Here is a 16,087-nt window from a genome sequence, read left to right as displayed (position 1 = left end):
AGAATAAGCAACTGATTCTAGTGAAGAAAAGAGTTGCATTTTCCCTTTTGAATCAGTGGATTAACATCTCACCAAACGATAAGAACTTACCTTTTCAGTGCCCCCTAACTTGTAGCTATTATAGTACCCTAAAATCTCATAATCTGTCTTTTAAATTCTCCCCTCACTTTTATGTTGGGTTTACATAATGGGTGAATGGAGATCTCATTAAATATCTTGCTTTTTTTCTTAGCTATATGCTGTAAAAACATGCCTTATTAAAATACCAGAAATCCCAATTCTTAAAAAAATTATCATTAGACATGACCCTATGTAAAATAAAAGAAAAACACTACCCTCTATTTTTCCAGTTTATTTATTTTAAATAATATTGTCTTTATAAATGAAAATCAGTTTTAAAGAATATATACAAATACGGCATGAATTATTCTGCTTTTTAAAAATCTTAATGGAGCCATTTTTTTCAACTGAGATTATAAGGGTTTTCTGGTAGCAAGGCTGATCAAACACATGGTAGCCTGCTGTGGCCTAACATCCATGCGACTATTATTTTGCTTATGGCTTTAAACAGGTTTCCTTTGAAAAAGAAGATATGGTATCAGCATACATATTTTAAATGAATGAATATTACAAGAAAACCCATTAGCAGTGGTGGGGAATTCAATCAGCCATGTAGGAGACTGTGATTAAAAATTAATGTAAGTGTGGAAAAACCATTATGATTCATATTAAAAAAAAAAGAAAATTGTTATACAGAAGCTATAGGACGCCTGCAGTTTAGTTAGAGATATTACTTACATATGGTTTTTCTAGCCCAATTCAATGAGAATCTAAAGAGAAATTTCATTGTAATGCTATTTGTTCTGGGTCTAGACTGACTTTCAGAGATGTTAAAAAAATTTAATACATTTTCAGAGTATAACATGTATATGTATTTCATTTATAATCAGGTAAAATAAACTTTTAAACAAAGTATCTGCACCAAAATAGTTGGAAACAAGATAATTTAGGATATTCTTTAAAAAATCCAAGCATGAAGCATGATACTGCTTTCAAAGGACTTTGGACTTCATGAGTGCATAGATGTGCTCACAGTGGTAAAACGTATTTGTTTATAGTCTATACTAGAGGCCCGATGCACGAAGATTCATGCAAGAATAGGCCTTCCTTCCCCTGGCTGTGGGCACTGCCTTCGCTCCCACCTGGAGCCACCTTTCTGCCTTCCCACGCTGCCCAGAGGCCAAGAGTTGCTAGGGTTGTTCAGAACACCTGCGTCATCACCATGGCAATGACTCAAGCATCCCGCCCCACCCTGGCCACTCAGCGCCTACTTATGCAAATTAACCCACCATCTTTGTTGGGTTAATTTGCATACTTACTCCTAATTGGCTGGTGGGCGTCGTGAAGGTACTGCCAGTTAGCATGTTACTCTTTTATTAGGTAGATTTGGCAGATGGCTGAAAGTTCTGGGCAGTATTTAGAATTATATTTCTGAAGTCTAAGATTATTTTTGTATTTCTCTTATATAAAGAAGGATTTGTTAGGAATATTAATTCCATTATTATTTCTTAAAGATTCAAGTGTTTGTTCACAGTATACATTCCTGGAAATTTAGAATGTCATTACACATCCCATTGTACAGAGGGGCTGGATGTAGATATATGGCAGGAAGCAAAGTCTGTTCCCCTAAGCTGATAAGGACTGCTGTTGCTTTAGGCTTTGTTTTTCTATGCCTACTATAGCTGACCTTTGAACAATGCAGGAGTTAGGGGTGCTAGCACCTTGTACAGTAAAAAATCCACATGTAACTTTTGAGTTCCATGGAGGATTGGTCACAGGACTCACACAGAGATACCCAAATCCACAGATGCTCAACTCCCTTTTATAAAATGAAGTATTGCAATGTATACTGTGGGCCCTCAGCATCTGTGAATTCCAAACCACTGATGACTGGGCTCCACTCTTCGGGACATGGCTCAGCCCTCCGTAACAACACTGAAAAATCCCCCATAAAAAAACTGTTTTCCAGCTGGGTTGGTTGAATCTGCTGATGCAAAACCCTGAGATATGGAGGGCCGGCTGTATATTTATTGAAAAAAATCCACTTATGAGTGGGCCTACACAGTTCAAGTCCATGTTTTTGCAAGGGTTAACTTATATAGATTAATAATACACCCAAGAGGAAAAAAAACACATAGAATTTTGTCATTATAAATGTACACACAAGAAATAAGACTAGACAATTTTGAATATCTACTATGCACTGTTATTCCCCTTTTCTCAAAGTATTATATAAAATATTTAAATTAAATTCAAATAGTTTAGTTTTAAATGTTTAATGACACCTTGTGTTCTAAATGGAAGCAGCTTATAGATTTCTTTAATACTAGATTTATAAATTGTTGCCTTGAATCCCCATTAACCAAAATATCCCAGAACCATTTTGACTGTGACCTTCTGTCACAATACTATAATTAGAATTACTTACAATTCAGGTATCTGCTGCTGATAAGCTGCTGTGGAGAGGTCTTCTTTCTATTGAAATCTAGAATAGGAATAATTTTCTGATGGCTGATAGGCCCCTTATGTGAGATTGTCATACAATTAATTCTAATATCACTGCAATTCTAAAAGAACCTACGGTTGCTCCCTACAATATTCTGACCATCCTACTCTTCAGTTTTATTGCAGTACAAGCTATTGAATTTTTTATTAGTGCAATTGATGCACTGGTAGTATCAAGAACTACTGTGTCCCCTTGTCCCTTCAACCATTCTTTATTATCTCATCTATCCTGGGGTGTGTTTTTGCCTCCCTTCTGATTCCTACCCAATTACATGTCAAGTCCCCCCTTCCCTTTTTATCACACTTTATATATGTGCCAACAGTCTTGTATTCTTATATGGGAGAAACAATTGTCACGTTTCCTTTGACAACACTCTCCATGCTGTCTATATGACAAGCTGCCCCAATATGGCAAGAATAACCAGTGTGACTGATTCATTCTTTAAACCTCTTCAGAGCCCTGAAGTGTTTGGAATAACTTGGTTGTGTAACTACCATGATAATTACTTCAGTGCTAGTCCTTCACATCAGGAGATTATTTTAGAAACAATATTCAGAGAAAATGTGTGAAATACTGCATACATTATACAAATCCCTGCTTCCCCAACAAGTTTCCTCCTCACAAGCAAAATAAATTTTATAAAACAAAAATAAAAACTTTAAGTTTATATCCTAGGAGGAAGATCTCTTAAATGATATAAAAGAGATTAATTGGTCAGGAATAAATTAGAGCTGCTAGCAACTATACTCTTTTACTTCTCCTCCTCCCCTCTTTTTCTTTTCCCCTCTATCCCTATAGATCCATCTGTTAGGAAGGAATGTCAGGATTCAAAATAAGGGAGCAACTCTTACTGTGTCTTACCCTGCAACATGCTGTTTATAATATTACTGAACTCCACACATGCTCTTTTTGAAGTAACTCAGATGTCAAAATTCTGGTAACAAATTCTAGATTAGCTTATTAAAAATATTAATCATACTTTCAAGAGAAAACCAATTTTTTTTAAAAGTCTAAGTGAATAGAACTTTGTTTTAAAAAGGAGCAACAAATCCAATGGCAATGAAATAGTTTTAATATATTTTACATTTGTTATACCTTTTTGAGGGTCAAATAGTTTGTCAGAAAGGGACCTAATTTTATAATATGATACCTGAGATGTGTTTTTGAGATGTCATTAACAACATACTTTTTAAACCAGTTTTATAAAATTTGCAATAATGTACTTTTCCAGTAGATGTCTCTAAAATGTTCTGAAGTGGAATAAGGACATTGTGGCTTTCTCTAATGACACAAAGAACAGAAACTTAAGTTCAAATAATGTTAGATTAGAGAGGAGAAAAGAAAAACTTCATTGCAAATCTGTTAAAAATAATCCAGTCAGCTTTAGTCAGATCCTCTACACAGGAAAAAGGTAAAAAGGGGAAAAAGGTCTTTTATAAAATTACTAGCAGCCTGGTGCACGAAATTAGTGTATGGGTAAGGTCCCTAGGCCTGGCCGGGATCGGGGCTGATCATGTTCCCCACCTCCCGCATCCCCGCCTCCTCCTTCCCTCACTCCCTCAGTGCTCCGCCGCCACTACCACTGGTCGCCTGCCATGTTCTGTGCTTCCTCCGGTGGTCAGCGCAATGTCATAGCAAGCGATTGAACTCTGGGTCTCCCAGTTGAACTCCTGAGGAGACACTTTGCATATTAGCTTTTTGATAAAATTATGCTTATACTAGAGGCCCTGTGCACAAATTCGTGCATGGGTGGGGTCCTTCGGCCTGGCCGGCTATCGGGGCTGATTGTGGCCATCTCATCCAGTCCTGATGAGGCTGATCAGGGCTGATCAGGGCCAGCTGGCTGGGGAGAGGGAGTGTGAGAGGTTCGTCAGCCATGGGAGATTGGCTGTGGGAGGTTGGCTGTGGGAGCACACTGACCACCAGGGGGCAGCTCTGCACTGAGCATCTTCCCCCTGGTGGTCAGTGTGCATCATAGCTACTGGCCAGTCGTCCTGTCTGGTCGTAACAGTTGCTTAGGCTTTTATATATATACTAGAGGCCCGGTGCACGAAATTCGTGCACGGAGGGGGATTGTCCTTCAGCCCAGCCTGTACCCTCTCCAATCTGGGACCCCTCAAGGGATGTCCGACTGCCCAGTGGGATCGGGCCTAAACAGGCAGTCGGACATCCCTCTCACAATCCAGGACTGCTGGCTCCCAACTGCTTGCCTGCCTGCCTTCCTGATTGCCCCTAACCGCTTCTGCCTGCCAGCCTGATCACCCCATAACCACTCTGCTGCCAGCCTGTTTGCCCCCAACTTCCCTCCTCTGCCGGCCTGGTCACCCCTAACTGCCCTCTCCTGCAGGGTTGATCACCTCCAACTGCCCTCCCTTGCAGGCTTGGTCCCTCTCAACTGCCCTCCCTTGCAGGCCAGGTGCCTCCTAACTGCCCTCTCCTGCTGCTGTGGTGGCAATTCTGTGTCCACATGGGGGCAGGATCTTTGACCACATGGGGGCAGCTATATTGTGTGTTGCAGTGATGATCAATCTGCATAGTACTCTTTCATTAGATAGGATAGTGGCCTGGTACAGGGGTGGGGGCCAGCTGGTTTGCCCTGAAGGGTGTCCCTGATCAGGGTGGGGTTCCCTTGGGGCATGGGGCGGCCTGAGCGAGGGGCCTGTGGTGGTTTGCAGGCCGGCCACGCCCCCTGGCAATGCAAGCAGAGGCCCTGGTATCTGGAATTTATTTTCCTTCTACAATTGAAACTTTGTAGCCTGGAGCAGAGCTAAGCCTGGGGCTCCCTCCAAGGCCCGAAGCCATTTGTGTTGGGGTTATAATTGAAACTTTGTTGCCTTAAGTGGGTGAGCCCAGCCAGGGTGTGTGGAAAGCTTTGCTTCCCCTGTTGCCGGCGGCAACCCTGGCCTGCTCTCTCAAGCTCCATTCTGTCGCCATTTGTTTGAATTTGTTTACCTTCTATAATTGAAACTTTGTAGCTTGAGTGGAGGCTTAGGCCTGCAACGGCTGGCAGAAAGCTTGGCTTCCTCTATTACCTAGGAAACCTTGCTCTCTATGGCTGTAGCCATCTTGGTTTGGGTTAATTTGCATGCTCGCTCTGATTGGATGGTGGGCGTGGCTTGTGGGCGTGGCTTGTGGGTGTGTCGGAGGTATGGTCAATTTGCATATTTATCTATTATTATATAGGATAGGTAAAATCTATCACAGATATTCTAAAATATGTCATGCAGTTATTGGAATAAACTGATCCCTACCACATGTTATGAATATATGAAAATGTTTTATTTCACAAATGCTGTGAAATAATTCAATAAATTATGTAAGAGCTATTGTAATTAACATTTTTTAAATGGGGCTTCTCCAACAAGATTATTTTAAAATTAGAGGCCCAGTGCATGATGGAATCATGCACGTGTAGGGTCCCCTACACACTTTCCCTTTCGATCACGGGGAGCTGGGTGACTGTCCGCTGGTGCACCAGGTGCCGGAGGCTTCTGAAAGGCCTGGTGCCTGAGTGGACAGGCACGCAGCTCCCACGCTTTTGCTTTTGATCGCGGGGAGATGGGTCCCTGTTCGCTGGTGCCTGAGTGGACAGGCACCCAGCTCCCACACTTTCCTTTCAATTGCTGGTGCACCAGGCCTTTCAGAAGCCTCCTGCTGCCTGAGCAGACAGGTACTCAGCTCCCCCACTTTTGATGGTCCGCGTGGTGGGACGTCAGCTCGCTGCCCCAGAGGCCCCTTCTGTGCTGCAGCACAGCCATGGCGCAGATGCTGAGCTCGTGCCACTGCTGGCAACGCAGCTCAGCGTCCTGCCGGCCCAATCAGCTACCCCGGCCACCCCGAGTCCCGCCCCCCCGTGCCTCCTGGCCAATCATGGGCATAGCGAAGGTACGGTGAATTTGCATACTTATCTATTATTAGGTAGGATATCACTTCAATTAATATGAAATGAGTTATAATATTTAAAACAGAAAAAACCTCATATGCTTATATTTTTGCATATCTAATTCTTGCAAGTAGTGACTAATACTTTCCTCTTTGAGGAAGAAGATTGCCTCCTACAAACATATTGCTCAATAAAATTATGATGCACTTTGTCAAAAAAGTCTTTGTTCCTCCAAACTGCCTTAATCAATTTAACTACTAAATCTCAGTAAATCTTTATATATGCACTGAACTCTACCATGCAAGCATTCACTTCATATTGCAGGATCAGCTGGACACTGGTCTTGTCAAGCCACACAGGAAGGTTCCTAAGGAAGAGAGAACAAGCTTTCTCATTACTAAGTTGGCATAATTTCCTCCATATGTCTCAAAGGCCTGGGGAAAAACATCCACAAATAACACTTGTGTAATTTTAAAAAGAAAGAAAATAAAATTGATCTAATAAGGAAGCTGTTGTTCTTGACACTTGCTGACCTTGCTCGCTTCTCTAAGTCATTAATCCACCAAGGTCAGAGTTTACAGTGCAAGGAAAAAAAGAGTAATTGTATTGGGAGAAGAGGGAAAAAAAAAGGAAACCTTTTAAAAAATATATTGAATTTTTAAAAAATCTAAAGTGCATAAATAAATGCTTTTTTTGTCTCAGTTTCTATCTCTTAGAAAAGATCAAGAAAAAAAGACAAAAATCGATGCCCTATGGGACAAAACAAAGGTCTGTGCTTAAGTGCAAGATAAGATAGATTGCCTGGAAAACCTAGAATCTGTGGCAGTTCTTGTGGTCGAGAATACATATGGGAAGACAGAAAGATTGCTAAATGAAAAAAATAAAGTGCATCGATCAAATGGGAACTTTATCACAGGACAGTAACTGACTCCACTGCCAGAGATTCTATCAGCACATCTCCACCAGCTAAATCCCATGCAATAAGTTGGGATGAATGCAAGTATTGAACTCCAGTCAACAAACAGAGCTAGAAAAAGATAACGTAAAGGATTGAATTTGTTAAACAGGCATTTAAAGTTTTTAACAGCGTTGGCAGGGACCCCATCCGATGAATTCCAGAGAAAAGAGGTTCATATGACAATTGTATCCAAAGATCTTTGTGTGGTGCTTACTAATTGTTTGTTGTTGTTTTTTACCTGAGGAGTATCGTATTTTCCGGCATATAAGACAACTGGGAGTATAGAAGATTTTCCTGGGTTAAAAAGTCATCTTATACGCCGGAAAATACGGTACAATTTTCTCAGCTATTTCCTCCTATCACAATAAATTTAAAAATCACTATAGCTAAGAGTAAATGGAAAATTTAGTGCACACACACAATCACACTAGTTTTTTTAGTCATGCAATATTTAAAGTATTTTTCCAATTACATTTTCTTTTAAATTCATCTTTTTAAAATTTCACAAAATTATGGAGAAAATTTTTCTTATTTCATGTATATTATGTTTCCACATTATGGAGTAAATCACCAAAGATCAGTGTTCAAGAAAAACTAAAGACTTCCACTTGATACTTCTATATATTATTCTTTATCCCTTTCAATTTCTTTCTAAAGAAAGTTACTTGTCATTGATTTATTTTTTCTAATCTTTTTAGCTGTTATTTCTAATCTGCTGATTCACTCCAGTTTGTCACATTCTATTGTCTTGTTTGCAATGCAATAGCATTTTTCCAGATCACATGAAGTAAAATTATTTGAAATTCTTTTGACCCTAAGGTCAATAGAAAATTAGACTTTAACTCTTTTTTTACCTCCTTTCTATTCTTGACACTTGACCTTATACCCAGGTTTGTTTCCACGTCTTGCATATTCAGGATCTTGTCTGGACTGCATGGCATAGAGAGAATTATGAGGACAAACTGTCCCCACTCAACTATGACTCTAGAAGACTTAAAATGCTCACATGGTCTTGTGTGTGTGTGTGTGTGTGTGTGTGTGTGTGTGTGATTCCCTGCTTTGCCAGTCCTCTAATGCAGAAGGAAACTACATGATATGCAGTGTTGTAATCTCCACAATCAGAGGACAACATGCAATACTTTGTAAAGAGTGAGATAAAGAGACCTGATTTCATTAGAAAGCAATGCAATATAAAACAATACCTGACTATTTGTAATAAAGCTTTAGCAAAGTATTTTGAGGCTGTAGAAATAAACCCTATGTAAAATTCTTGTGATTTTGTTGAGGTCACTCCACTTCAGTAAGGGTCACTAACACCTAAACCAATCTGCCTCTTGATTATGAGGATAGGGTGGGAGGGGTCAGGGGCCATATTCAAACACTTAATAACCAATCCAGTTGTTATTTTGTATATTAAAAGATGTTCCAGACTAACAAATATTAATAATTTATTATAAATTCTTGAATAATATTTATGGAAAATATTATGTACTAATAAGTAAACTAAGGTAAGAATCAAACAGCTTGCTGATTCTGCTAAAACACTGAAGGTGCACAACATGGACCAGCAAGCTGTTAGCTCTGGGAATATTTCTCAGATGTTGTTACAATAGGAATTCCATTCATCATGTGTTCTACAAGACATGCTGAGAGAGAGAGAGAGAGAGAGAGAGAGAGAGAGAGAGAGAAACTTCTGTGTGAGAGAGAAGCATCAATCGGTTGCCTTCTGTACATGCCCCGACAGGGGATAGAACCCACAACCCAGGTAGGTGCCCTGCCTGACCAGGAATTGAACCAGCAACCTTTCCATGCACAGGACAACACTCAACCAACTGAGCCACTCCAGCTGGGTGAAAATTAATACTTTCCACCACATACCACAGCCCTCAAGTAAGTCCACTTTTCCCCAAGCTGTAGATTGCCTTCTTCAACCAAATATATCAACGATTATATAGGACTTTCTATAACACAGCAGGGTGAGGGGGTGGACAGAATAAAAACATAAACCTTGGACATGAATGGAAATTCATTGATTTACAGTGCAAGAAGAGAAATGCTCAATGCTCTGAAGAGAAAAAAACAATGCAAAATTCCATCTAACATAAGAGACTAGTTAAAATTAACACCAAATATATTATACTTTCTATGGAGTGAAGATGCTTTAGTATTATTGTTGTAGGCCTAGAGAGCATAATTACCATGTGTCAGAGGTGGTTTCATTAGTACATAATTCCACATGGGAAGAAGTACAGACACCAAACACTTGTTTTCTCGTGTCTGATATGCAGACTTCAATGAATAAATCAGTTCATTAGAAGTCTCAAAATTACAGACAGGCATTACTTAACATGGTCAATATTTTAATGTCTTCCTTTAAATTGTTTTCCCCAATGAAAAAATTTATATTGTCATTCAAAATATTATTTGCTTTATGGGAAATATAAGTGATTTTTTAACAGAGAGATTTATGTTATAAGACTTTCAATTTTCTGAAATTGTACTGATTTTGCAGGTTGACACCCTTGAGACGTGTTCTGTAATAGTTTACTTTTACTTGCAGTTCTTATGTTCTGAGCCTATGTATTTCTTAAAAATCTGGGGAAACGCAGTTAAGTGGCCTGCTACTTGAAGCAGATATTCTTTCAGTAAGGAATCGTAGCTCTCCCTTATTTCCAAGTAGACACCAGTTGGAAATCGCATTGTTGAACATGCAGCCTGTGGCAGAAAATTATAAAACTGCTGTGGCTTTTAGCACAGCTGATTTTAAAGTCTCCTCAATTATGTAGGCAGTTTATGCCTGCCAGCTTACAGCTTCTCCAGACTACCAACCACGTTCGTCTGAAAGGAGACTGGAATGCTTTTTCAGAGCACAATTAGGGCCCTGCACTTCCAAGATCAGCGAGGTCGCACCCTGCCCTGTGGATGGGGGCGGAGCAGCTTACTCTGCAATCGTCCGGGCATGCTTCAGTAGACAGGAAAATGAATGTCAGCCACATTATTGCTCGGGACTGGAAAAAGGAAATGAGGCGGCCCCAATGTTTAACTCTCTCTCCTCTCCTTTTCTGCTTCCGTCTAGCCCAGGAACAGCAGCAGTTGATACACACCAACCAGGCTGAGAGTCACGCAGCTATTGGAGGAGAAACAGCCGAGCAGCAGCGGCAACAGCAGCAGCAGGATCCAGGTCACAGATTGTAATAACTATCATCCCTAACCCAATTATTGTCAATGCTATTTAGGACAACTTCCAAACGAGACATCACTTGGCTGTCAAATGTCTGTTGATGACACGTTAACATACCTCGGAACCCTTTTCTATTGGTGCTGTATGTTGGGCGAATCTTTAGCGGACGTGCAGGTTCCCTGCCTGAAGGGACCACGTATAATTACTCCGTGTGCAAACACAGAAGGAGAACAAAAATGCTGCCACATGTTTCCAAAATAAAGTCAAACTTTTGTCCTCCAAAGAGTGCAATCATGGAAGAATCTTGACATGGAGGGAATGGCTTGATTCCTTTGAGGGAGCTAAGAAGGCCTCCTTCCATTGGGGATAGAGATCAAGAAGGGGTGTTGATCACTGACTAGGGAAAAGTATTGTGACTAAGAGCTAACAAGAATCTCCTGTTAATCCAAAGTTGTCCTATTACATGTTTTCTCATCTTCCTAATCATAAATACTTGACCATTTATTTTAGGCTCAACTTTATCTGTTAGAAACATAGGTTGATTACTGATAAAAACATCTCTTCGCTGTATCTGGCGTAGTCATACAAAATCGGGCACTCAGATTAAGGTGATCTCTTTAAGAATGCAGGTGAATACATCTTAGAAACTGTACTCTAATTTTTTAAGGCATTGGAATTCAGTATCTTCATAAAATATCATAAAATCCTTCTTGAATTATTGAAGTGCCTTTGAAAGGCATGAAAAGTAGCACTGCTATATAAAGTGATTTAAGCTAAAATCTATCTCTCATTAAAAAATACCTCAGTAGAGAATCCTTCTCAGAATATAAATGCATCTACATACATATATGTATACAGCTACACATATTTCATGCTGGAGCCTTGGATTTGAAAGTAGAAGATGAGGCATTATCTCTGTAACCTTAACCAAGTTACTTCATCTATTGAGACTGTAGCAAAAACTCTTTGTTAAAAAAAAAAAAAAAGACTAAAAATTCTGAGCATAGTGAAAAGATTTTAGAAATCTAAGCTGATATAATACTTCGACAAATTTTACCCCTAAATAGTGTAAAATACAGCTTGCCATTTGCTAAATGCAGGTAGCCTATACCTTTTAAATATACAGTGCAAACATGATTTGTTTGAATTATCTTTAGACCTATCATAAAATTGGAAAGGTTTTAAATATGTATTTTTTAATGTTTCCAATGTTCTCTCTTCTCTATATAGCAGTGACACAAAAAATGACGGACCAGCTGAACCAGCAGGCAATGAAACTGACCCTTCTGCAGAGGAAGATTGACAACATTTCTCTGGCTGTGACTGACGTAAGGAGCACGTTCTCCTCCCTAGAAGAGAAAATCAATGAAGATAAAGGCAGGGAATTCCAATCTTTTCTAAAAGGTAAAAGTAAAACAAAATAAATTATTCTTTCAGTTAAGACAAAAGGCAAATCACTCATTTATCTTTTCTCATATCACTTTGGTATCTTTGCTTTAGATTGGGTGGTCTATTAGTCTAATACATATTTTTAATAAGCTGTTTTTAAGTCACTTAATTTCTGAAATAATTTGGAATATCTAAATATTTTTCACCATGTAGTCAAATCTTTGAATGTTTCATCTGATTTATTGATATGTGCTTAGTTATGGCCTAACTGGTATTTCTTTATAGTTAAAAGAAATTTAACTATGAGTCATATTTATTTTCTTTCTGATTTTTAGTTCAGGATAAAGATGAGGTTAAGGAATGATTAACAACGTAGCTAGATACATGGTTGTCTCGATAATATTGCTGAAGGTATTGAGGATAAATCTGAAGTGCATTATTATCCCAGAAATTATCTAGCTTCTGGAGTATAATCAATAAATTATATCCTAAAACATCTCAGGTCAGAGGAATAATTTTTTTACAAATGTGAATCAGCTTTGTCTGAATTTTGTGCTTTTAAAATAGCAGGCTGTGTTCCTCCCTGGAGGTTCTATAGGATAATCTATTTCCTGCTCATTCAAGTTGTCAGAATTCATTTTCTTGCAGTTGTAAGACTGAGGTCTCATTGTCTTGGTGGCTATAAACTGAGGCTTGTTCCCAGCTTATAGAGTCCCCTGCATTTCTTGCCTCATGTCTTTTTTCCATCTTTGAAATCTCAAAACAACTGCTGAATCCTCCTGACATCTCTCAGACCCACTCTTCTGCCTTTCTCTGCCTCTTTTAAGGACCCATATGATTGCATTGGGCTCACCTGGATAACACAGACTAATCTCATCTGCAGGTTCTTAACCTTAATCACATCTGGTAAGGCCCTTTGCCACGTAAGAAAACATATTTGCAGGTTCAGTGAATTAGGGTGTGGACATCTTGGACAGGGCAGGATTATTCTGCCTTCCACAGAGATTTATCAATAGCAAGTAATTGCTATGGTAGTGTTAAGCACGTGGTACAATGGGTCTGATTGATAGTTTCAACAAATCCAGTAGAAGGAGACCTGGGAAGGCTTCTATGAAGAGCATCCATCTCAACTAATAAAATGATGGATCAGGAGGAGTTAATTAGCCAAAGGGTTTTCAGGTAGGCCCCTGGTAGGGCATGGATATTCTAGGAAAGTATTTTGGTTACTAGGCACATCTCAATTCACTGGATTTATTATTTGTTTCCAAGTTTCAGGATTATTGGTCCCTTTCATTTTGTTCATATAAAAGAATACTCACTGTACAAGTCCATTTCTATCACTTGCACATTGTTGTTTTTTTTTCCCTAATTTTCACCGGTGGTTTTCAGGTAAAAGATCTTTTTTAGAAAGTGGAAGTTTCTAATGCCATATCATCTGCCAGTAAATAATTTATGCTAGTAAGTCACTGAAAGAAAGACCCTGTTCTACATTTCTGGCATGTCTCCTGCTATTACTTCGAGGAATACATTTTCCCCAAAGTAATAGCAGGAACAAAAAGTCAAATAGAAACCGTATATAATTGACTATCACACCATAATACAATTTGTTTAGCAAAATATGGTTATCATAACCTGAGAGAATTAAGCTTGTCACCTGCTTCTTGTAAAGCTACTAACAAAAATTCGGGCAGCGACACAGGAAACATATACTCATAACAACAAAAATAACAACAACACAATTCCCTCCTCATTGAGAGGCATTAACTGTGAACTAAGCACAATCATTTATGAAAATCAAAGGCTTATAGTTAATGAATGTTGCTACAGGCAACAAAAACTAAACTCACTCTCTCAGGTACTGTGCTTGCCTAGCAAAACCACAACCTCTTCTCTTGTTTACTCCAGTTCTCTGGTGAGAAACACTGCTTAACTGCTAACAGCCATAGAAAATGTTCAAAATCAAATGCCCCAACTCCTTAAGAGGTATTTGAACGTTATGAATAGGGCATACATTCACAACCATGGGAAGAACATGTCAAGGTGTCCAATATTAACTATATCCGTCAAGTCACCAAGTACAATATCATCTTTTTTAGAAAGTAGAAGCACATGAATCATATGAAACAGAATCAAATAGGGTTAAAATGATGTGCCTACTCAGATGTTAACATAAAGCGCTTTTATGTATTTTTGCAAAATCAGATTCTTGTATAGATATTTCTTTGGTAAGAAATTAAAGAAATACTAGAGGCCCAGTGCATGACATTCATGTACTAAGGGAGGGGGTCCCTTAGCCCGGCCTGCTCCCTCTTGCAGTCTGGGATCCCTTAGGGGAAGTCTGACTGCTGGGGAGCAGGCCTAAGGTGGCAGTCAGACATCCTCCAAGGAGTTGGTTCTTAGTGCTGCCACGGAGATGAGAGAGGCTCCCGCCACCGCTGTTGCACTCGCCAGCCGTAAGTCCAGCTTCTGGCTGAGTGGCACTCCCTCTGTGACAGCGCACTGACCACTAGGGGACAGCTCCTGTGTTGAGTGTCTGCCCCCTGGTGGTCATCGCGCATCATAGTGACCGGTCATTCTGCCATTCGGTCGATTTGCATATTAGGGTTTTTTATATAGAATACCTGAAAAGCTTCTGATCTTAAAACAAGTTTTTGAGCTAATAATCTGACTTCTTTTCTGTCACTGCAATACATTTTTTTCAATAAGTAACAGCTACAGGACCTTCTAAATTTTCATTTCCATTGTTTACTTTTTTTAAAAATATATTTTATTGATTTTTTTACAGAGAGGAAGGGAGAGAGATAGAGAGTCAGAAACATCGATGTGAGAGAAACATCGATCAGCTGCCTCCTGCACAGATGTGCCCACAACCAAGGTACATGCCCTTGACCGGAATCGAACCTGGGACCCTTCAATCCGCAGTCCGACGCTCTATCCACTGAGCCAAACTGGTTTTGGCCATAGTTTACTTTTTTAAAACTTACTTTGATCAAGATTCTACACTGAACTTTACCTATTTACAATGTTTTTACTGACTATTATTCTTATTTGGACTTTCAGATCATGTTGTTTTTCACTTCCTAAAATTAAACACCTGTTTTTATTGTCCATAATTCATTCATTAATTCAAGCACACTTAAGTTTTATTTGTGCAATCTTGAAAAACATTTCTTGAAAAAACATTTTAAAGCCAAAATTATAAGATTATAATTTTCAGGAAAGTCTTATTTCTAACCTTATATATTATTGTATTTCATCAAGTTGTTGTCATGAGAATTAAAGACAATTTTTAAAATGTTTTATTGATTTTAGACAGAGAGGAAGGCAGAGAAAGAGAAACATTGATGTGAGAGAGAAACTTTGATTGGTTGCCTCCCATACACACCTCAACCAGTGATCCAACCCAGAATATAGGTTTGTGACCTGACTGGGAATTGAACCCACCACCTTTTGATGCATGGGACAAAGCTCCAACCAACTGAGCCACCCAGCCAGGGCTAAAGACAATTTTAACAAACAGGAAATAACTAAATAATCCTATAGAAAGTTCAATGAAAATAACTGCTATTGAGAAGCACCTACACACAGGAAAGCTAACATTTTTAATATCAGAAATTTAATTTTTCAAATTTTATTTTCTGTGTAGCTTATAGGATGTACTCAATGAAGATTTATTTTATAAATTGGTGACTGGTAAAATGTGTAAAATTTGGACAATAAAAATACTTTGAAACTTTTCTGGTGTAATTATTTATGTTATTAAATACAAAAGCTAGGACTATTTCAATATAATTTCTCTTAATTGTGGTTATGTAATATTTTCTAATTAATTTAGCCTTTCCTTAGTACTTTGCTGCTATGTGTAATTGATTACTTCCATACTTCATATGTGTGTTTTTCTGTTACATACAAATTGATTTTCACATATTTTTTTTTTTGCCTTTTAAATTTATTTCAGTGTTCAGTAGGTTTAGAAACTTACAATAACTTTTGTATGTGTTTTGGAAATTCTAGAACCTAAATATCAATATTGCTCATTGATCTTTAGGGTCTAGGATTTCCAGGAAAATATTTATCCATGTAAACAACATTTACAGCTTTGTATTAGAA

The 16,087-nt window shown here is 38.7% G+C and overlaps 1 protein-coding gene across 1 annotated transcript in view; it reads left to right on the top strand.

The window, feature by feature from the left end:
• The window catches only part of MMRN1 (multimerin 1), a 53,451-nt gene that overhangs the window by 19,644 nt on the left and 17,720 nt on the right, over window positions 1-16,087 (top strand). Inside the window, exons 4-5 of the mRNA XM_028148240.2 lie at window positions 10,484-10,588; window positions 11,819-11,992. Of these exons, the coding sequence (XP_028004041.2) occupies window positions 10,484-10,588; window positions 11,819-11,992 (279 nt within the window). The remainder of the gene's footprint in view (window positions 1-10,483; window positions 10,589-11,818; window positions 11,993-16,087) is intronic.

Source organism: Eptesicus fuscus, chromosome 2, assembly GCF_027574615.1.
Source record: "Eptesicus fuscus isolate TK198812 chromosome 2, DD_ASM_mEF_20220401, whole genome shotgun sequence".
In the NCBI taxonomy this organism is placed as follows: Eukaryota; Metazoa; Chordata; class Mammalia; order Chiroptera; family Vespertilionidae; genus Eptesicus; species Eptesicus fuscus.
Note: the sequence above shows the minus strand (reverse complement) of the source record. Positions and strands in the feature narration are given on the sequence as shown.